Genomic DNA, 23,364 nt, shown 5'->3' on the forward strand with positions numbered 1-23,364 from the left:
CACACACACTCACACATACACAAACACACACACATACACACACACACAAACACACACACACACACACACTCACACATACACAAACACAAACACACACACACAAACACACACACACACACACACACACAACTAGAGGCCAATTACTTGTCCACATGTACTTGGATGTCAGGCTGGCCACGTGATCATAGGCAACCTCTTGTTCCTGAAATACTGATGAGATCTCCAATGGGGCAGTCAAAATTGATGGTCAGACACATGACATGGGTAGTTGGGACTCTAAGGGCTTATGTAAATGTGATGGTTTGACTATGATTGACCCAGGGAGTATCAGTATCAGGAGATGTGGCCTTGCTGGAATAAAGTGTGGCCTTACTGAAGAAAATGTGCAATTGTGGCCACGGGCTTTACGACCCTCATCCTAGGTCCCTGGAAGTCAGTCTTCTGTTTGCCTTTGGAACAAGATGTAGAACTCTCAGATTCTTCTACACCATGCCTGCCTGAATGTCACCATGCTCCTGCCTTAATGATAATGGACTGAACCTCTGAACCTGTAATCCAGCCCCAATTAAATGTCCTTGTAAGAGTTGCCTTGATCGTGGTGTCCATTCACCTTAGTAAAAACCTAAGACAGTAAACTTAGAACCATCCAAACATGAACAGCAGCAAATGTATAGGAACAGAGAAGTACACTGTTGAAAAGAGAGGAGAGAAAGAATGGAACTCCACACCAAGACCAGAGTGCAATATCTGCTAAGTAAACTGTGTTGTTTATTTGCTTGCTTTGTGTTTGTTTTGCTTGTTTGTTTGTTGAGACAGGGTCTCTCTATGTAATTCTGGCTGTCTTGGAATTTACCATACACAAGACTGACTTCAAACTCAGAGGTCCTCCTACCTCTGTGTCCCAAGTGCTGGGACTAAAGGCATGAGCCACTCACTACACCAACCTGTAGATTGAGTTCACCCAGGCCATAATCACACTAAATAAGAAATTCCTGCAAAGTGTGTTTAATTGCAGAATTGGTGAGAAAAGTTAAGATTTCTGTTTATTATTATTATTATTATTATCATTATTATCATTATTATTATTATTATTATTGGTGGAATGATGATTTGAATCTTAGTCTCCTGGATAATTTGTCTTTGCACTTTGAGAGTCTCTGATGTACCCAGCCTATCCTTGAAGTCACAGCAGTTCTCCTGCCTCAGCTTTTGAGTACCTGAGCTCCAGGTGTGAGCCACCATGCTCCACAGTGAGATTTCTTAGAAAGCATAGAGAAAGAACTACATAAAGTTGTAATACCGAGAGACGCAGTGGTCTGGTGGGGTTCTCACTGGGAGGAGTCTATGAGGGAGTCTTACAGGAGGGGGAAGTCTCATGTGCTCCACTGAGCTCAACTTGCCCTTTAGTGCCTGGAAGGGAAGGGGGAATGTTGAAGAAAAACAGATGTTGATTGGCTCCCTTCTATCTGGTATGGCCGGATGATTTCCCTACTGAGGTCTAAAGCCCTAATGATGGCAGCTCTACAAAGGCTATCCAGGGATCTGTTAACACCCTCAAGTACTAGCTAGGATGGCAAATAAAATTTGGGCTTCCCCATCCTCCCAACACAAATGCACACAGACTGCTCTGGCTGCTGCCTAGGAGTGCTCATTAACACAGTTAGAAAGTGTTCTCCAATCATTATAGGGCCTCTTACAACAGCCTCCCTTGGTGCAAATGAGAAGGGAAGGAGGGCCCAGCCATTATTCTTGGAATGCCTTGGTCAAGCATCAATTAAAGTGCAGGGAATGGCTGGCTTCAGGCCATTAGCTGTTTATTTTACTGCCTTCTCTAAGGATAATGCTAAAGAGTCTTAAATGGACTTTGTAGTTAACACCTCATTGGGATTAATAGCAAAGGGGATTTGCACATCTCACTCCGACCATTTGGTTCAAGATCATTTTCCTTCCTCTTAAAGGGAAAGCATACATGGAAAATAAAAATTCCAATCATAAATGTTTGAGCTGTGGGTGCTCAAAATAAATTGCACCAAGTTTGCCTGTTAAGGCTTGGAGTCATTTGGCACAAGCCTAAAACCTATAAATACTGTTCTGAACTCAGGAAGCCTCAAAACATGGAGGTTTTTTAATAGCAGCTTCCAGCTGCAGACCTAGGGCTCTGGTGTTAATGGGAATACTGGGAACGCCAGCTTACAATGACCATGTCTTCTTCCATAGACACGGGTGGAAGGGCATAACCATGTCAGCCTGTTGAGAAGGTGGGCTGGGCTTAGTGCAAAGAATAATACGTAAGAAAGGACATGTCTGCATCTGTGACCTAAGACTTAGAGACTGGGCCACAAAACCTGAAAAAAAAAAGTCTTTTGACAGTTTAGGGCCCGGAGCAAAGAGATTTCTTTTGGGTGTGAGCTCCAGGCAAGATCAAGTTCAGGGATGACAAGACAAGACAAGACTAGACAAGACCCCTAATGGACCACGGGAATTGGGCTGCTGTTCAGTCCTGTTTTGTGTAGAATGAAATCTAGGCCGGGGGTAAATTGGCAGAAGGTACTGGGTAAACTCTTTCAAAAATGTCCCCTGTAAGGGCTCAAAAATCACAGAGGGAAGACCCCAGACTCTTAGGTATACAAAGACAAAGAGTGTTTATTCTGCAGAAACATCCAGGATGAAGGGAGTCAATCACTCTTCAAAATGGTGACCCCAGACAAAGGCTTGCAGGCCTTCTTATAGGGAACCAAGGGAACACTCTAGAAGGTTTAGGTAATCTCTAATGTGATTGGTTCAGGCCAAATCAGTGACATTAGTATAACTTTGATTGGCTACTATGTTAGTTCTTCTATATTTAGGGTTAAGGGTTAAGTACTCTAACATTGCATTGATGTATGCTAAGGAGGTCACAAGGGTCAGCTTCTGATTGGCTTGTGCCAGGTGGTCAGTGGTCCTCATTCCTATGTCATGAATATTTAACTACAGGATGACACAGGACTGCCAAGCGCAGATGACCCACATTGGGATAAGATATTTCCCCAGTCTTATGGTTTTCCCCAGACTGGTCTTTGGGAGTGGGTTTTATGTCCTTGTTTCTGGATTTTAAGGTCTATCTCTGGAGGTGGTGTCTTATAGCCTAGTTTCTGGGACTTATGATCTGTTCCTGGGGCTGGTGTCTTATGGTCTTCTTTTCAAAATCTTTAAACAGTGACGTGTGCTATAAAATTGTGCCACGTTCAGGGAAGAACTTGGTGGGTATCTTTTCATCTTCTCTATACAAAGAAGTCAGTTTTAGTCAGTTTCTGTCTAAAATGTCTGTGGTCATTGTTTGTTTTCTTGGTTTTAAGTTTGTTGTGCTTTCTTTTGCTTCATGTTCAAGGTAACTGTTGGTCTCCACTGGATGATTTGTACCTTTCAGACCGGCTGCCTTTGCCTTCAGTGTGTTGGGATTATAGGTGCACATCACCTCATCCACTGTATTGGGTGCTAAAAAGCCACCCCAGGACTCTGTGCATTCTGGCCAAGCATTCTACAAACTTCTGCATCCCTGGGCACACTTGTGAGCTTTGATGCTTAGAGATGGAAGTTGTTTGAGGAAACAGTTTGCCCAAACAGAATATAGGATTTTCTAAGTAAGATCTAGCCCATTGGTTCTCAACCTTTCTAATGCTTCAACTCTTTAACATAATTCCCCATGTTGTGATGATCTCAAACTATAAAATTATTTTTATTGCTACTTCATAATGGTAATTTTGCTACTTTTATTCTACTGTTATACCTGATATGTGAACACCGTGCAAGGGTCATTCAATCTCCAAAGGAGTCATGACCACAGGTTGAGAACTTCTGATCTAGCCAAATATGTTTCCTGAATTAGGGGACACAATGGTACATATTGGCTTTCTTGTTCTTCTAAATCACCAAATGGGTCACACCTAACCAAATGACTATAGAAATTGCATATTATCATTTTGCTTTAAGGGAAAACTAGATAATGTATAGACATTCTAGGAAAAAAGGATACAGTCAATGTGCTAACAGCTGAATGCAGTTTTATTCTCAACACATACTGCTGGCATATACTGCAAAGTTACCACCACCATCCCACTCAATCGCCATCCTCTAACCTACAGAGAACACTAAAAAAGCAATATCTAAGAATACGCTTTAAAAGTCAACAAAAACATATGGATGGAGAGTTCTTCCTAAGCTAGAATGCAACTTGGTGCTAGCCTTAAATGCTGTATTTTTGCTCAATTTCTTTTCAGGAAAGTACCCATACTATAATACTCCTTTTCCTAAGATTGGTATTGGGCAGCAGCTTCTCTGAATCGAAATATCCTCTCTTGTACCATTCTACCACATCAGCCATCTGATCAGCTACCCCCTCATATGAACAAAATACTTATCCCATCACACTCTTTATATTCTTTGCTATATACAAAGCTGGGTGGTTATCAGAGCACATCACCTTCTAGGAAACCTGGAAGAAGAGAGAGAACTTAAGTAACATGTATGCTTTATATTCCTTTCTGAAATTGAAATAATAACAGTATCTATTCCTAGACAGTTGTCTTGATAGGAGGTCTTACTATGAGCAAAGATTTTAATACAGCACAAATATATAAAAACTTTATGAATCATCATTGCCATTATTACCATCATAACAACCACTGTCATCATTACCTCCTTCATCATCGTGACCATCATCAACAGTAACATGAGCAAACAATATCTTTGTAAAGTAAGGTGTTCATATATGGGCCTCTGGAGAAACTACTACTAGCTGTTAACTTTGAAATAAGAGAAACTGATCGCTTTAGAAAGTTCTAGGCTCAAGGCAAGCTGATGTGTGGTAAAAACCATCTCTTGATTCACTGATGGCCATCTTCTCACTGTGTTCTCTCATGCAAGAAGAGGTAAGGCATTGCTGGATGACAAATGTATATGAATATTAAATACATTTATGAGGACTCCACCCTCACAACCAAATTTACCCCTGAAAGTTCTTGCTTCCTGATGATTCAGTTAGAAATCAGGTTTTGGCATATGAATTTAAGTGTCCTGAGGAGAAGACTTCAGAAAAGTATGTTCATCTTAGAAAATAGCAGTGTCAGGAGACAAGCAAGAAAGCCACTGAGATATTTCCTTAACTAGGCCCTTCCAGTCAAAACTTTGAAATGAGATTTTTTAAAATGATTTTACACTTTAAAATTTTATCTAGAATTTAAGGATAATATATAAACCAAAGGATAACTTATACCAATGTTGTGTAACTCTTTCCTGAAAGTTTAAATGGTCTGTCCTAGTGAGAGGATAATCAAGACTCAGGAAATAATCAACTCACAAGTCCCAGGAGGTTCCTGAAACTTACAAGATTCACAAAGCTGTCCCTCAGAATTATGTGAGCAGAAAGGAATAGCTCAGGAGAAGAACTGGCCAAGCTGCCTATAGGACTGTAAAATATAATGTCTTCCAGGAATACAGCTTTCAGAAGTTATTAGCCATTCTGAAGTTTTTAATGATGCAGCTTCTTTTGAATCATTCATTCCCCTATAAGTAGCCCTAATGCTACACCTAGACCTTAAATCATTAATAATTCAAGAACTAAGAATGTAGCCTTGTAGCAATTCTTGGTATTTAAAAATCATTATGTTTAATCTTTACACACCAAAAAAAATCTTTGACTATTTCCATATTATGTTTTATTTTACATGTACTTTATGCCCTTTGTAACTAGTAAGATTTCAATGCATACTATCAAACCTCTTTTAAAAAAAAATCAAGTACTGACAAAAATATATTCATATAGTTTTATGCAAAAAAAATGCTTTTAAAAATCTGTACATTTATCTCTGTTTTTTTAAATAAAGTTGTTTAAAAAAAAAGAAAGACTACCCCTCAAAAGAATGTAGCCCTAATAAACTCACTGATCCATTAACCTAAAGTTACGTAGAATAATTCCCTTTAAGTGGTTATATGAATAAACAAGGTATAGCTACAACTCATAGGATAGGATAGTATTAAAAATATTTTTTATAAATGATGACAAGCAATCTATGTTATAAATGTAAACTAAAATAAAAGACATAATGTTATAAAAATCATAAAATATTATAATCAAACCATAAAATCCTTACTTGAAGCAATATTTACAATGAGGTTTGTCAAATCTATGTTCGTCTCTGGAACTAAATAATCTTCATTTAAGCACGTGAATGATCTCCATTTCTTATTGTACATGAAACACACATCAGAATTGAACATCTTTTTTAAAATGTCAATCATAAGAACTCATTAGGAGAACACGAAAATCAATTTGTATTTTCCTTTGAAATTTTGTTGGCTCACACAGAATGTACAATTGAAATTCTTTGTGTGTGTAATCTATTTGTCAATGTCTATTTGATCACTCTCTTATAATCAGTCAGAATTATATATTGTTTAATCTTCCATTCATGCAATCTGAACTCATCAAATTCTAGTAAGTCACATGTTAAATCACTGTAGCATTCATATACAACAGCCACCATGTCCAGTTAATGAATGCTTCTCCATTAATGGCATTACTGTGGATGCCAAAATAATTAATCACTTCTTTGTGCTGATGATAGGAAGATGATAAATGCACACTTAATTGTGTTGAAGGTGACTTCACAAGCATGGTCAAGAAATTGGGCTTAAAAATGAGCTTCCTCAAAAAGCTGTTGATTGACATGTTTGCTTTTCTGGCCCTTAGAAGCATCCTGAGCATGATCTCTCAATTGCCTAAGTTCTATTTATAGCCCTCTGCTCTGCTTCAGCTCAAAATTCAAAGTCTAAGCAGTCAGCTACCAGGCTGTCGGGTACCTTCAAAGTCATATGAAGGAAGTCACTTGAATGTGTGAGTGTTTGGTGAGATTTCTAGCTGGAATGTTGTGGGTTCTTGAATTCCACTTAACAATTTGATTTTTTAATGTATGAATTTATTATGCTAAAAACAAAACTAACTGGTGTATTGCAATGAAGCATTCATGGTACATCATGATTTGAGGGAGAAAAACAATGTAAAGATTGGGAGGGAGGGTCTGATCCAAGGGGTTAATTTTCATTCACATCGGTGTTCTAGTGCATCATGGGTGCTGCCCCACTCTGCACCCCAGACCTCAAGAGGCTCTCAGGCAGCTTTCCCACTCTGCTGCACTTGCTGTGGCTCCAGAAAGGGCTCTACCAGACCTAGTTTCACTGCCATTGCTGTGATAATATACACTGGCAAAAAGTGACTCATGAAATAAGTTTCTTTCAGGTTATGCCTCCAATTTACGGTCCAGCACTATAAGGAAATCAAGGAAAGAATTTCAGATACAAGTCAAATCAGACCCATGACTGAAAGCAGACAGAAGTGAATTGAGGCTGGCTGGCTGGCTGGCTGGCTGGCGGCTTGCTTGCTTGCTTGCTTGCTTGATCGCTTGCTCGCTTGCTTGCTTGCTTGCTTGCTCGCTTGCTTGCTTGCTTGCTTGCTTGATCGCTTGCTTGTTTGCTTACATGTAGCTCTATGTCTCCACTCCTTCATAGTTCAAGATCCCTTGCCTATGAAATGATGCCCTCAACAGTGAGCTGACTGGGTATTCGCACATCACTTACTTTCATTAAGACAATCCCCCACAGACATACCCACAGGCTAACCAACATCAACAATCTCCCACTGAGACAGCCTACCTAGTTGATTCTAATTTGTGTCCAGTTGATAATTAAAGCAAGCCATCACTCTACTACTCAGTCCCTCTTCCATCTGGCTATAAGTGCCCAAAGTTGCTTACAGAGTTCATTCAATAAACTGTAACTTAGCTTACAACACACTTGTTACCATCACATGCCTGAATATCAAGTCTGAAAACACTCCGTTTGGCAATGGTTACTTCTCTGCAGCGTTAAATGGACACACTTCAGTGGCAATTATGTCCCCATTGAAGATGAATGTGTCTTTCAGCTCCTTACCAGTAGTAGTTCCTTATTGCCATAAGAAACTTAACAGCCTGTTTATCAGAACATGTCTGATATCTACCATATCTCTATCACTTTCCTGTCTCTTCCTTGATCTCCAACCTTTTGTCCTTTACTTTCTCTGATGTTATATCTTCTCTTCAGCAATAGGGCATTTGTACATGTACCTCTTACCTTCTGCCTCAAAGAGTGTCCCCATTGTCTAGTTAGCTGTGTTACCTTCCTTCAGGTTAGGAGCCTCATATCAAGATCATGTCTGCTTTGAAGCCATCTTTACCAGTTTAACAAACATAAGAAACTTTTTTTTTGTTTGAGAGCTATTTGCAAATGAAATTGAAAATGCATTCATTTTGTTAGTTTTTCTAATTATTTGAATAAATGATGTGTATCGTATTATAAGACAAGTATATACAGAAAACTTGGGAAATGACAGCATAGTGAGAGTGTGTGTAGCTGTCACCTGTCCGAGCCTGTGCTGAGCCAGTATTCATGGCCATCACTGTACCTGAGCCCACAATTATCTTCCAAAATGTTCATGTTCACAATGAATAGAACATTGGCTGAAATTATATGTTAATATTACTGTCACCATAAATCATTGGGGTTAGTAATTTTTAAATAAACTTGGTAAATATCTGAGAGACTAACGTATACTAAGTTCATAAATTATACATAGCCTAGCAATGCTGCTGTTCTCTAGTTGGAGTCTCATGGTGGATTTCTGTCATTTGACTATTTCTCAGTAAACAGTTAAGGCAGTGGTTGAGTTGCAGATCTGAGTAATTGAAACACTTTGTGACTATATGGCTTAGTGTTAACAGGAAAATAAAGTATGGTTTCTTTATACTTAAAAAAAAAAGATCATGTCTGCTTTTATTTATAGACTATATATCCATGGAACAGCATGGTGATAACAGTTACAACTGTCTGTTTCCTGTTGCCCCACAAAAACAAGATCTATGAGTATAAAACCAAATGCTCACAATTCTGTAACCAGAAACAAGCAGGTGTCTAACTCACAGCAGACATTCAGAAAGTATTGGGGATAAAGATTGAGAGACATACAAAACATAAACTGGGAAACTGAGTGTTATGGTTTCAGTGTGGAACGTCTCCCCTCGGGTTCCTGTCTTTAAATACTTCCTTCCCAGTTTCGGGAGCTCTTTTGAGAAGTTTACAGAGGTTCTAATGTAGAATGTCTCCCATAGTTTTGGGCATTGAACACTGGCTCCCCATTTGGTGGCACTATTTTGGGACTGTTAGGTAGTGCAATCTTGCTAGAGGAAGTATGTCACTGGGGATGAGCTTGGAGGTTAAAAAGCCACCACCACTCCAGGTCTAAGGTTTAAGATGTGGCTCTTACATTCCTGCTCCTGAGGCCATGGCTGTGCCTGCTGCCATATTGTCTTTACCATTATAAATTCTAACCATCTAACTATGAACTAGAATAAACTTTTTTTTCTGTAAGTTGCCTTGGTTATGGTCTTTTACCACAGCCACCACCACCACCACCACCATCATCATCATCATCATACAAAGGTGTAAACCCCGAGGAGGTAGAGCCTTGATGGAGGAGACGGGTCATCACTGGGGGCAGGTCTTAGGAGCTTTAGCCACACCTTGTTTCCTGGTCTACAAAGGTCTGAGGAAGCAATTTATATATTTCTTCCACCACAGCCACAGGCTGCTCCCACCATGCCTTCCTTGTTATGAACAAAGAAGTTCCCTGTTATACACCCTCAATCTGTTGGCCAGAATAAAGTGTCCGCTTATAAAGTATTTGGTTCCTGTAACCAGAAGAAAAAAGTTAATGCAGTGAGCAAAAAGTGTGGGGACCACAAAGCCAAAGATATGTAGAGTGCTGGAAAGACTCAAGGGATGCAGAGCAGCGAGCCAGGGGTGATATGAATAACCTAGGTCCCAGATCCAGGGACAGTTTTATTCACATCCAGGAGCTCCCTGAACCCAAAGCCCCAGACCAGCCTGGGTAGAAAGCCTCAGTGCACTGTACCTGCTGCAGACCACAAAGACCACACCAGTCCTTGGGCAGCTGACAAAGGAAGAATGAGCTGTCCCCACTGCTGTCCAAAACCAACCCTTTATTTCAATGTAACTTCCAGCTGGAAAGGGGGTTTTCTCTTCTCTCCAAAGCAGGTTTAATGCACATGCCATCTTTTCAAAAGCCTTGGGGTGGATATCTCCTTATCTCTCCTTTCTGCTATAGTTCATAGAGCACATTAGACATTCTATTCCTCTCTCTTACAACCTTTACAGTCCCAATTCCCTACCCAACTTTGTTTGAACAGCCTGCCTTCTCTGTTGGAATATCTAATAGAAGCCATGCATGCTGTGTGGAGTGGAGGTCCGAAACAAAGCAAAGCAAAGCAGACCTTGCTTTCCATTCTAAACAAAGAAAACACCACAGGAATCATCAGGTGGCTCCCTGCTTTTTTTTTTTTTTTTTCTGGATTCTATTTTCAATCCTAACTGTGACCCCACCTTAGTAAGCCCCTGCTTGTCACCAAAGGCAGAGACCCACCTCTTGGTGTGAAAAGCAAGCTTCAGAACCAGGCCTATTTGTACAAGTCAGTTCTGTGATGATGGTCCAAATGAAATGCTTTCAAAGAACAACTATCTCGTTAACAGAAAACGAATTTGCTAATTAGATGATTGGTTTGTATTAAAAAATATTAGCTATTTATACCATAACCTTCCCCATACACATACCAAAGTACTAGTGATATTTCCAACTGTAAAAGCTCTGCTTCTTCCAAACCAGTTACCCTCTCTTAGGCATCATTGTGGACCACACACTCACTCGGGCATACTATGAGCAGTACTATCTTATAATCAGCTGCCTATAACGTATTTTAAACTAAATATGTGCACTGAAACCCAAATGAAGATTTGAAGGTACAAGAGAAAATGAGAAAGGATAGAAAAGTCACCAAGACCAGGTACTTGGATAGGGATAGAGGTGAGGATGGAGAGACCTGGAGATTAGAAAGAGAGCTTCAGAAAACAGGTATGCCAAGCACATAAACACCCTGAAGAAAACAAGGTCAGTGTGATCTGCTGCCTGATGGGGCTGTGTTCCCACCCTTCTCCGAAATCCCTCTTGAAGACAGATCAAGATTCAAAGTGTTTTAATTCACAGTTTGGCTGCTGTACTGCATTGATTTAAATGCATTGATTTCTATCAGCAAGAGTAGGCAACAGGACCACAGGATTTATGTGGCTTATTTAATAAGAATGCCTATCGCATGGGCCTGAAGCAGAAATCTCTCAAGTCAGAGATAAACATCTTACATTTCTTTGCATCCCGGATATAAGAACAATGCTCTGTGCATAGAAATCCATTCACTGATGCTTGCTGATAAGCAGAGATGTGGGGAGATTTGTAGATACTGAGGCCCCATGTCTCACTCAGCATGTTCTAGAGTCTCCCACTATTAGCCACATAGCCTAACAGAATTTGTCAATGTATTCAAGGAGATTGTTTTCTATTTGTCTATCAGGCAAATATAACTTTTGTAGGTCAACTCACAATTACAGCATTAGAACAAGACAGCTGTGAGAGTGTTGCTTGTTAACCGTGCCTGTGAAACTAAAAATACCCCAGCATTCAGAAACTCAAATGTCAGGGAGAGTCTCAGACATGAGGGTGCATGAGAGGCCTTTGGAAACTCAATCCTAGTTATTTATGTGCCTTACCTGTAGCTGGACAATTTTCTCCTGCTGATATAGCCTTCTTCAGTCCGTTTACTTGCTACTCTTTGTTTTATATCCACAGCCTTTGAAAGAGTTACAACAAATAAAGATTTGTGGGGAGGGGACTTAGTGTTCTTCTGGGGGGGGGGCTCAGTGTTCTTCTCTAAAGCCTCCCTAATAGGTTTCCAAATATTTGTCTTTTATGGAACAGGCTCTGTCCCATCTTACGAAGCTTTTTCACTTTGCAAGAGCTCTGTGATAGAAGGGACTTAAGTATCTACTGTTGGGAGACAGCCGTGAGGAAGTAAAATTAGTGCAGAGGACATGAACTGGAGTCAAGGACTGGATCCTTCCGTGTGTCACAAGAGCACCCAGGGACCGGATCCTTCCATGTCTCATGGATGTAATGATGACTGTTACAATGACCATCCTTCTAAAGTGATATTTGACTTAAAGTTCCCCTTGTCAGAAAACTATTACAGCTGCTTTCCTTGTGCAAGGGATCCTACAAATCAGGCTGGCGAGGACCTGCTTCAAGGTGTGTTGAAACAGCATCTCACTAAATGTAGACTGAGGAAAAATGAGCATGCCAGCTGCTTGAGTGGGAACCAGAAAAGGGGTAAGGACAATCCCATTATCTGTATCAAAAACTGTTTAGCGTGTTATAGACATGCTTAAAATTTGATCTAAAGAGGAGGGAGGAAGGGAGCTGAAGGAAAGGGAGGAAGAGAAAGAAGGAATAAATCAGGAAAAAAGATGGAGAAAAGAAAGAAAAAAGGACATAGGGCAGAACAGGAGAAGAGAGAAGAAGGAAGAAAAGCAGGGAGAGGGGAAAAACAGGAGGAAGAAACAGTGGTGAGGGGACAGGGGTTGTACTGGCTGCTTTTGTGTCAACTTGACATAAGCTGGAGTTATCACAGAGAAAAGAGCCTCCCATGAGGAAATGCCTCCATGAGATCCAGCTGTAAGGCATTGTCTCAACTAGTGATCAAGGGTGGGAAGGTCCATTGTGGGTGGTGCCATCCCTGGGCTGGTAGACCTGGGTTCTATAAGAAAGCAAGCTGAGCAAGCCAAGGGAAGCAACCAGAAAACAGCACCCTTCTATGGCCTTCGAATCAGCTTCTGCCTCCAAGTTCCTGCCCTGTGTGAGTTTCTGCCCTGACTTCCTCTGGTGATGAACAGCAATGTGGAAGCGTAAGCTGAACAAACCCTTTCCTCCCCAACTTGCTTCTTGGACAAGTTTTGTGCAGGAATAGAGACCCTGACTAAGACAGGTATTGTTCAATAATAGTTCAACAGTGGCATATTGGTTAAATAAAATCTATTTTGATTCAACAGACCACCATACAACTATTAAAATAATTCTATAAATATGTATTCACTCACATAAAAGAATGCCAGTAAGACATGAAATGGGAAGAGGAGATAGCCAACATGCACACGGCCATGCTTCCCTGTGTGCGTGCATGCTGGACACAAGAAGAAATATACGAGGAGACCTTGCAGAGTGCTAACATGGTGTCAGCAGAATGGGCTGCAAGAAAGCAAATTCCCACTTCCTCTGCCTTTCTTCCATCCACACTCCCCTAATAAGAAATAAACGATACCGCCTCTTGTGAAAGGGAGTAGGATGGAGAATAACTTTGCTTCTCCGAAAGAGAACCTGTGTCCCATGAGTTCACACCCTGAGCACTCAGAAGCATGTCTGTGGACCTCAGTTCTGTCCCTTGCCTCCCCGTTCTCCCTCTGCTCCCCTGCGCCCCTCCTCCATTCCCCTCTTGCCCCAGCTCCTAGGAAAGAAGAGAGAGAAGAGATGCTGCAATGGCCTGGAAACTTGGCTGCAAAGATGTAATTAGAAAATTACTTTCCTACTTGACATTTTCACTGACAGAGCTAAGGAAAGTTTGGGGAAGTTAGCTGGCCAGAGTCCCAAGTTATAAGAACACAAGCTCCGTGGTAGGGGTGAATACCCCTATTCCCGACACTCAGGAGGCAAGAACAGGTTGATCTCTGTGAGTTCAAGGCCAACCTGGTCTTAGGCCAGGCACACCTATATGGCAAGAACCTGTATCAAAAAGAAACCTTTTAAATAATAATTCTTTAGTATTTAATTTTTCCAAATCAGTCTATACATTGAGAGGTAGCATTTGTTTTTGCTGTTTTTTAGAATCTATAGAGATTTTTTTGAGAACCACAGAGAGAAGACTCTTTGGGTAGCCATTTTCCTTCTGAAAGACTCCAAGGAGGATGGGTTTACTTGTTTTGGTGTAAATGGCGGGGATGGCTTCAGCATCTAAGGCACAGAGGATCTGAGAGATGGTCATCCAGCTGGAGCTGAGCCGTGACTGAGCGCAGCCACATTTTGCCACAGGAAAGGAGAGAATGCCACAGAAAGAAGGAAGCCTGGGGAGGGGACTCCATGGGGTTTCACCCTAAGGACATGGTGAATCCATTCCTTTCACCACATCATAACAGAGCTCCCACCCCTGGAAGGCCACCCCATCACTCCCATCCATCATTCCCATGTCACCAAGCAACTTCAAATTAGACATAAAACAGCAAGCCACCGTGTGTCCTGGACTAGGACTGGGGCAAAGAACTTGAGTCTGGAAGCACAAACGACAGGGCAGCTGAATCTCTGGAGAGCTAATGAGGACTCTCGTTGCTCCCTGCTGAGCCGACAGCTCTAAGCAAAGGTTTCCGACTTATTTACCCCCAAACATTGCATAAAGCCAATTACATATTTGGAAAAGACACGATTGGGGGAAACAGAAGGGATAATCAAGCAGAGGGCAGCGGCATCGGAGTTTGATGGCAATTCAGAGATGGTGACAGAAAAGGCACAGCAAGATGAGCCTGGGCTTCAGACACCCACATCGTCTCTTCCTCACACGGCATAGCGTATGTGAACAAAGCAGTGGTGATGAAGAAAAAACTGTAAAAGAACTACTAAATGTGGGAATCATGAAGTAGTCCCAAAGAACAACATGCCGTACACTCCTCTGTGGAGGATCATCGGGCTCATAGCAAGAAACAAACAGCAGGGCAGAGGGAGGATTTTTGATCATTTCATTATGAAGAAAGGATAGGCTCTTGATGACACAGAATTAGTCACCTTGACGATGTTCAGACCCATGCAATGTATTCATGCGTGAAAATACCACATGGGGAAAATACTGCAGGGGTGGCATGGTGGCTCCATGTGTAGAAAGAAACACTTGCCTTGTAAGCTTAGTGACCTGAGTTCCACCTCAAAATCCCAGGAAAATGATAGGAGGAGCCATGTGGCTCACCCCTTCAATCCCAGCACTCAGGAAACAAGGCCAACCTGGGATAAATATCAAATTTCAGGCCACCCAGGGCTACCTAGTGAGATTCTCTCTTAATAAAATAGATAAACAAACAAACAAACAAAAACAACAACAACAAAACCAGAAAAAGAAAACTGAGTGGGCAAGACTGTCTCTGGCCTCCATGTACATGTCTTGGTGCATGGGCACCTACATGCATCATATATATGTGCATAAATGTGTGTATACATACATACATACATACACATGCACGTACATATACATATTTATAGCAATAATAGTGTAATATCACAGAGTGTCCTGTCAATATTTACAGTTTGTATGTTTTAAGTATGAATTATAAGTAACATATCTTTAATCCATAACACATCTTAAGCTATGCCTTTAATCAATGAGCTTTACTAAAATATATAAATCTGACTCTGCCTCCCAAAGACATAGATAGACCATCCACACAGAGGACAAGTGTATAATAATGTTTGGCCATCTAGCATGTGAGATCTATTAAAGGTGGAGGAGAGAGGAAGTAGTGGAGTCCTGAGAGTACCCAGGCTTCTTTCTAGAAAGAAGCAGAGCTGACGCACAGCCACACAGGCTAAAACTCTGCTCTTCAGTCTGGCGTTTCCCTCTACCTGCTTGAGGGCTGTTCTCACCCCCAAATGCAGACCACTGTTCACCTCAAAGAAGTCTTTTGCTTCATCGTGTTGCTAGCAGCTTGAGCTCAGATTGCATATGAGTTCATAAAATCTCTCCCAACTTCAAAGAACCAAATCCATATTAACACTAGCAAACCCCTCCCTCCTAACCCCCACCCACACTCTCAGCATCCTCACCTATAGTAATGCTACAGAGTGACAAGAGATGTCAGCTAATACTTCAAATGCACACCTTCTAATAATACCAATGACATTTTAAAGTGTGGTGACACTTGGCGGGTTTTCTTGAGCTACTACACAGTTCTCTGTCACAGAAGAGCAACTAAGGCACCGTAGGAAAAAAATTAAGATCACTATAAAAGGAAGTGATTTAGTGTCAGTAAGATGGCTTGGTCAGGAAGGTCACTTGCTGCCAAGTCTTGACAACCTGAGTTGGACCCACAAGGTATAAAGAGAGACTCCACTTCTGGTTGTCCTCTGACCTTTACATGTTCCATGCCTACATCCACACATCCTCACAACCACACACATGATAGACAGCTAGACAGACAGACAGACAGACAGATGATAAATGATAGATATAGATGATAAATGATAGATAGGTGGACTGATGAATAGATAAATAAATAATAAAATAAAAATGGAATGAGCTGGGGAATAAAATTCAGATTTGCATCTTGACAAGTAAGTCAGCACCCAAATTCTGTTTATCTAGGACATGTCTTGATGAGCAAACCTTGGTCTGAAATTCAATGACTCTCCCTCTTTGGCCAGCCATTCTGATTCCTCTGTCACTGGACCTTGTTCCCATCCAGTGAGCACCCTGATCCTCATATCTGAATTGCCAAAGCTTGAAAAACGCTGTTTCCTCAAGGGAGGAAAGTGACTCAGAGGTAGACCGCAATAGATACTACTAAAGGTACACATTTCCTCTTGACCCAAAGGTCAAGAACTTCACTATCAAATCTGCTTCAAGCTCGAGTCTTGGAGAGTAAGTCTCAACACATACCTTCTGTTCATTTTGTAAAATAGTGTAGCTCAGAAAAAAATAGAAAAACCACTCTGGAATAATCCCTAATACCTATAACATTATAATTTCATATACATTCTATCATGGACCCTCCCCAAACCCTTCTGAGACAAACTGTGGCCGGCCTGACCCCATCCTGCTGGAGAGGACTGTTGGACTGAAGAAGGTACTAACAGCAGGAGCAGGAAGCTTGGGTGCTGTGCTGAGTGAGTTCTGAACTTGAACTTGTGTCTCCCCACTGAAACTACAAAACGGAATATACTCTTATTAAGTTCCCAGTATTGCTAGTCTAGTACCCACGCTCCATCCTTATAAGGTCATGCTGGAAATGCTAGTGTTAGCAGGACATTCTGATTACCATTCAAACCATTTCAGTCACTAGACATTCATACCATATTCTCAGACAGAATCTCTATGCACCATATCTAAACACCAAACCGGGCTCAGGCTGAGTCAGAAATAGAGTGGATAAGGTTTCTCTCTAACTCACCAATGAAGTGGTTGGGTCCCAAGGCCAGCATCTCCTCTAGCAAGACAAGGCCCCCTGGAGCCTGGAGCGGCGTCACGCTTCGTCCATCTATGAGGGAGCACTGTTGAAAGCCTGTGGCTGTGACCTTCCACAGCAAAATCAGCAAAGCAGTGGCATCCTGCCGAATCCTGAAAACAAGAATCCCAGATCAGTGCAAAACCATTCTTACTAAGATTCATCTTTGAACCAATTCAGCAGATTCGAGATGAAAATACAGACAGCCTGTACATCCACACAAAAGCATCAGGAAAGCAAAGAAAGAGTTATATAAGCAAGTGCCCACCTTGTACACACTAAAGTAACCACACTTACTGCAAACGTCTACCTCCCACTTGTTCAAAGTCTACCACAAAGTGACTAGTCTGGACTCCATCTTTGGGTAATGATACTGAATAATCTCTTAATTAGATTTTTATATCGATTATTAGTTATTATTAGATCATAAATGATCTCTTTTATAGGTGAACATAAAAAAAATCTTGCTTATCACAGATGCATACTGCACTCCAACCCATCCTTTTGACCTATGCCGTCAAAGGAGTCAAAGCTAAGTATGCCATGTCCGCATGCTTCCTGCCTCTCTCTGAGGCCAGTGAACTCTTGCTAGCTCCCTTTCAGCTGCATTCCCTGGCCTACATCCCTGCCATCCAGTGCTGCATCACCAAAAGCTATCTACACCTCTTCCTGGGTGTTTGCTTGGCCACCAAGCTTCATGTGTTCCTTCTCCATGTGGAAATTGTACCTCTAGTCTATGCAACAGTTGCTCATTCTCCTGATATTCTAGAGGATCCGTTCCCACCTCCCTCCCTCAGCAGACGCACACAGCTGTTCCCCTAGAACAAGCTCCCCAGTTGTGACACAGGGCTCAATGATATCTTAACAAATGACTGAACTCATGAATATGTGAAAGTACAATATGAGGAATTGGAAACACCCACATATCAGTTTGAGATGCTCATAGATCATGTGTCATCCCTGTCTTGCTCAGCCTGGTTCATCCTGTGGTTTCTGTCCACAGGATGCCTCCCATTAGAGGTCCAGAAAATGTCATGTTTGTTGAGAAGGAAGAAAAGGAACGCACTGAATGAGGTCAGTGAGTAGGACTGCCGAGAAAGATTATAGAGGTGGCTAATCTGACCAACACAGGAAAAAACAGGAGGAGGATGCAAGAGCTAACAACATAAGCTACTTACTAAAATAGTGATGAACCTCGCTCAACCTCACTACTATGAAGGTGCTCTGAAACACTTAACATGGGGTTCCCCCTGCTGGTGAAGCTGGGAGTGGCCTCACACTCCATCTCTTCCTATGGGGACATTCTTCCAAGACCTTCAGTGCCTATCTAGGTTGTCCTCTGTCAGAGTGACCTCACAGCCGAGGGAGGGGAAGGACATAAGGGACAAATGCAAAGTCAGTTTAATAAAATCCCTCTGCTAGACTTTGTTAATAAGCTCACTGTTGGGAATGCCAGGTAGGCAAAGTTGGTCAGTAGCCATGCGTTAAGTGGATGGTGCACCAATGCATATAACTGAAAGCCAGTGCACAGAACTAGCTGCTCAAAGCTCTATGCCTTTTACATTTATCACAGATGCAGACTGCAATCCAACCCTGGGATACTGGTGGTGGGGGCTAGAGTAAGAAGGGTGACAGATAATGAAACCAAAGAAAGGCAGACTCATCTGTGTGTCTGAAACTTTCTAGGGCTGGCTCCTTCCAGCTCTTAGCTATGTGCCCCTGGGCGGATGCCATCTTCCCTGGGTCTATGTAAATCACCTGTACACAGCAGGTGGCTGGCAGCCAAAACTGTTTTCCTTTGCCATTTTTTTATCTCCCAGGAGACAATGGCCAGTCTGTCACCCAACAGCTTAAATTTAGAATGAACAATTTTCCTATGCTGCCTGCTTTGAAAGAGAAAGTTGTGATGTGTAAATTTGTAAATATTTCAAGGGTTTCTCCTGATTTATCCAATCTGATTTCCCACAGCTGACCAGACCTCCCACCATGATCCTCCTGACTCTTTTTTTTTTTTTTTTTTTTTTTTTTTTTTTTTTTTTTTGGTTTGAGTGGCAGAGAGCAGATTCATTCAAGATTCCCACTGGATTGGCCACTGGAACACCAGATGCATGGTAGACACTCCCCAGTACATCACACATAGAGTTGATTATAACAGTGTGAACCAAGAAAGCTCTTACTTTACAGAGGTGTTCTGTGGCACTTCAAAAGACACTAGGCGGCCACCTGCAGAGTTGTTGGAACTGGCATTCCCACAGGCAACATCAGGGACCACCTGGAAGAGAGAAGACCCATTACCCGGATGGAACCACAGTATGAGATAATAACCTAAGTTAAAATCCACAAGCCGAGTTCCTTCCATCTTGTTCAGTAATGACACTGCTGCCCGACAGTGGTGGGAACCACTAGAGCCTTAGAGACTGGAAAGAAAAGAAAATCAGTGCCATTTGATTTTCTGGCATTCAGCTTTTCGGAGAGCTGTCTGCAAACAGGCAGGATTGTTAACTGAAGAATGGGTGCTTCAGTGAAGACTTACTGCCTTCTTCATTTGACTGTTGGCCATTGGCACCTACTTTGTGCTGATCCTAATGGCCCTACTCAATGAAAGGACAGAGGCACAAGGACCAGCTAAGGACTAGCAGAAACCTTGCTTAGAAGCAACAGCCTCCACACCTCCAGAGACACGGGGTCTTTACTGTGAATGGGGATCTGTGCTGAGGGTGTCAGGAGCACACAGGCACTGCCTAGGGACCGTGGGGTTTGGAGAAGTAGCCCTTCTCTTTCCAGTGCTGAGAACTGAGTCCAGGGTGGTACGAAGGCAAGTTCTCTACTACTAAGCTACATTTCCCCAAACTAGAACTTGGAGTTTGGTTGTTGTGGGGTTGTTTTTGTTTGTTTTTTCAATTAGATTTTGATTAGGTTTTTGTTGTTGATTGCTTTGTTGTCTTAAGAATCTCATTATGTAGGCCAGGCTGACCACAAACGGACAAGTTCTGTTAAATGTTCAACTCAATATAAAACATGTATTTCACCCCCCTCTAAAAGGCCCAGGGAACATAGAAGTAGAAGAGAGAGAGAGAAATTAAGACCCAGAGGACAGAGTGAAGGGAATGTTGACCTTCAGGCATGACATGGTGTTTGCACTCTTGACTTCACACTTGTTGTGAGGACCTATAACCATCTGTACAGCATCAGGCCCATCAGCATCCTATCATGAGCTGGGAGGGGCACCCGGGGTCCCATCCATCTGCAGATTTACACACAGATAACAACTGAAGGGAGCAGAAGGGACATTGTCTTCTGTGGTGTAAGCATGTGGCATCCATGCTCCCATGAATGAGCTTTCACACATCTGCTTGTAGACAACCATGATGACTGCCTCACACACAAAAGATATGAAAGCAGACAGAAGGTTGCTGGGATGGTGAGGGGGGTTATTGCTGGAGCCAAGAGAGACTAATAGAGTGAATATGAGCAAAATAGATATGCAGATATATTAAAATGTCATAATAAACTCATTATCATCTATAATTAGTATATGCTAGTAGCATATACTAATATATAGACTATGTATATATATATGTATATATCATGTATACTACTATATACTATATAGCTATCTACTATATATACTGAATATACTAGCATATAACTATTATCAGATATTACTTATAGATTAAGAATTGGAAAATTTAATTTTATTTTTTTAATTAAAGTTAAACATTTTTAAAATTCTAAAGTTCGTTGCAAGATGTGATGGTGTAAGCCTTAACCCAGCACCTAGATGCTGAGGAAGACCACACATGTCTAAGGCTTATCTAGGCCATATAGTGTGTTCCAGGCCAGACTGGACTATATCTTAAGAGCCCTACAGAAGCAGGGGCAAAAAGAGGACCAGAGTGAAACAGTATCGTCTGACACATGACAAGAGCACCACACTTACACATTCATGGTACCTGAACCAATAACGCATGGTCTCGTGATATGCATACACATCCATGTGTGACCCACACACATTGAACAAGCTCCCCAATTCCAAATTAATGCACAGAAATGTATGTGGAGATTATTGCGGGAAATATCCAATTTATCTTTTAATTTTTGTTGAATCCTTTTTCCCCCTCAGAAAATCATCATACAATCTGGACTTGGTGGGCAGGGGAGGACGTATGCTCACCTGTACAGCATTAGAGGTCAGTTAGAGGTCAGCCTCAGCGACCTAGACCTTGTCAGTGCTAGAGAACTTGCCTGGCATCTGGAAAGTTCTGGGTTCAACCCCCAGTGCTGAAAATATCATGTATACAAGTAAAGATGGATGTAAGGTTACATACATGGATTGTTCAGTGACTAACTTCTATTTTTATTGCTCTATTAAACCCGCTGGAATTGTTTTGACATTTCTGGTTTCTCCTGTGAAAAATACATGCCGTACAATATTCTTACCTCCACTTGATCCCATTTCATTTCTACAACTTTCTGCCCTGTTTTTGGCTGCCAAGTTGGCAGTGTCACGGTTGCCTGGGAACGGGGCAGAATTATGTCAGGCTCCTGGGTGGCAGGAACAGGCTGAAGCTGTCTGGGTGCGATGGATTCTGTCCAGCCAGAGGTTGGGATACTGGGAAGCGGTTGTTCACAGTTAAGACCTTCATAACCATCGTTGCAAATGCAGAGGTAGCTGTCGCTGCTGCTACTGCTGCTGCTGCTGCTGCTGCTGCTGCTGCTACTGCTGCTGCTACTGCTGCTGCTGCTGCAGTTGCCATGGTGACAAGGGTTGCTGGCACAAGGATCTGCAACAAACTAAAAAGAGACCGTATATGGGTCAATTATTCCCTCACAAGGAATATAGTGTTACCGATAGGAAATTAGCTGCCTGGCTTACAGCTCTGCTCTCTTAACCCAGTTGCTGGAGAGCACACAATCCTTTGTCCCTCCGACCCCATCATCCTATCAGGACACTCATCCCAAATAGCAAGAGAGACACGCTAACAAACAGCCTACCCCAACCCTTAGCCCCAGACCACATGGATTTCAAGAACCCACCATTGAGTAAAACATTTTAGACAAAAAGTTTAAGACTGTTTAGAAAAGACTTTGTCATAAGCGGCTGGTCATGACATGCCACTGGGGATCTAAATTGGAATCTCTTTCACATCCTGAACCTTTGCAAGATTTCTGAATGAGAAATGATTGCCCAATTTCTGGCTTGCCTGTATCTCACAACTTCCTACCTGATCCTGTGAGCAGATTTTTAAGAGTGTTATTGAATTGACGGTTCCTGGGGCCATCTGTTCCTATGATAGTCTGGCTGGAAGAGAGCGCGGTGAGAACTTGAGCAGTTTTGTGAGGTCTTTGGTCCCATCACTCGGCAGGGTGTCAGTAGATGGGAAGAGGCAGTTCTATATGTCTTCACTGTGTACACTCAGACTCCTTTGCTGCCGGCCTCAGAAGGGCCATTTATTGGTCCTCGGGAACACGCAAAAGATCAGTAGCACAAGGACCTCCTGCTCCTGGGGTTTGCACCAGAGTCCGGGATTGAGCTCTGTGCCATTCGGTTACAATTTGTTCCCATGATAAAGGAAAATTCAGTTACCACCGCTACACCCCAGCTTCTCAGAGCTGACTGCAGAATAGAATTCAGTACAGAATCAACGGCATAGAAAGGGGGCTCCCTGTTCCCTGGCTCAAATGTGTTTGCACACCAAGCCTATGTGGCCAGGAATCTGCACAGTAAAATGGCTCTCCTTGTGCTAATCATGATCATCAAACAGTTTCCAGCAGACTCCTTCAGGGATGGAAGAGGATTGGGAACAGAATCGAATGAAGCCCCAAAACCACATCAGTTCTGTACTACATCACTCAATCTCTGAGTCAATGGGTTAGCCTCCAAAGAGAATATCAAGACAGTCAATAACTTTAAGTATTTATAATCTATAAGAACACTCACCATTCCAAGACGGTGAAGCCCTCCGTGACCTAGTCCCTTCCTATCTTCAGAGGTTGCTCCTTCCCACCCTTACTTGGACCTTCTTTGTGGTTTACAGGTCTCTGGGCAGTGTGAAGCTTCCACCTTAGGGCCATGTCACCTGCTGGTACACTGCCTAGAGTCTCTTCTCCAGACTCTGCAGTGTCTCCCTGCTCTACCAT

The 23,364-nt window shown here is 42.1% G+C and overlaps 1 protein-coding gene across 1 annotated transcript in view; it reads right to left on the reverse strand.

Annotated features, from left to right (window-relative positions):
* DNER (delta/notch like EGF repeat containing) overlaps positions 1-23,364 on the reverse strand; it is a gene marked incomplete at both ends in the record, with an annotated part of 276,755 nt that overhangs the window by 148,876 nt on the left and 104,515 nt on the right. Inside the window, 3 exons of the mRNA XM_080933397.1 lie at positions 17,170-17,336; positions 19,401-19,495; positions 21,664-22,017. Of these exons, the coding sequence (XP_080789523.1) occupies positions 17,170-17,336; positions 19,401-19,495; positions 21,664-22,017 (616 nt within the window). The remainder of the gene's footprint in view (positions 1-17,169; positions 17,337-19,400; positions 19,496-21,663; positions 22,018-23,364) is intronic.

This window comes from Micromys minutus, assembly GCF_963924665.1.
Source record: "Micromys minutus genome assembly, chromosome: 19".
Taxonomy (NCBI): domain Eukaryota; kingdom Metazoa; phylum Chordata; class Mammalia; order Rodentia; family Muridae; genus Micromys; species Micromys minutus.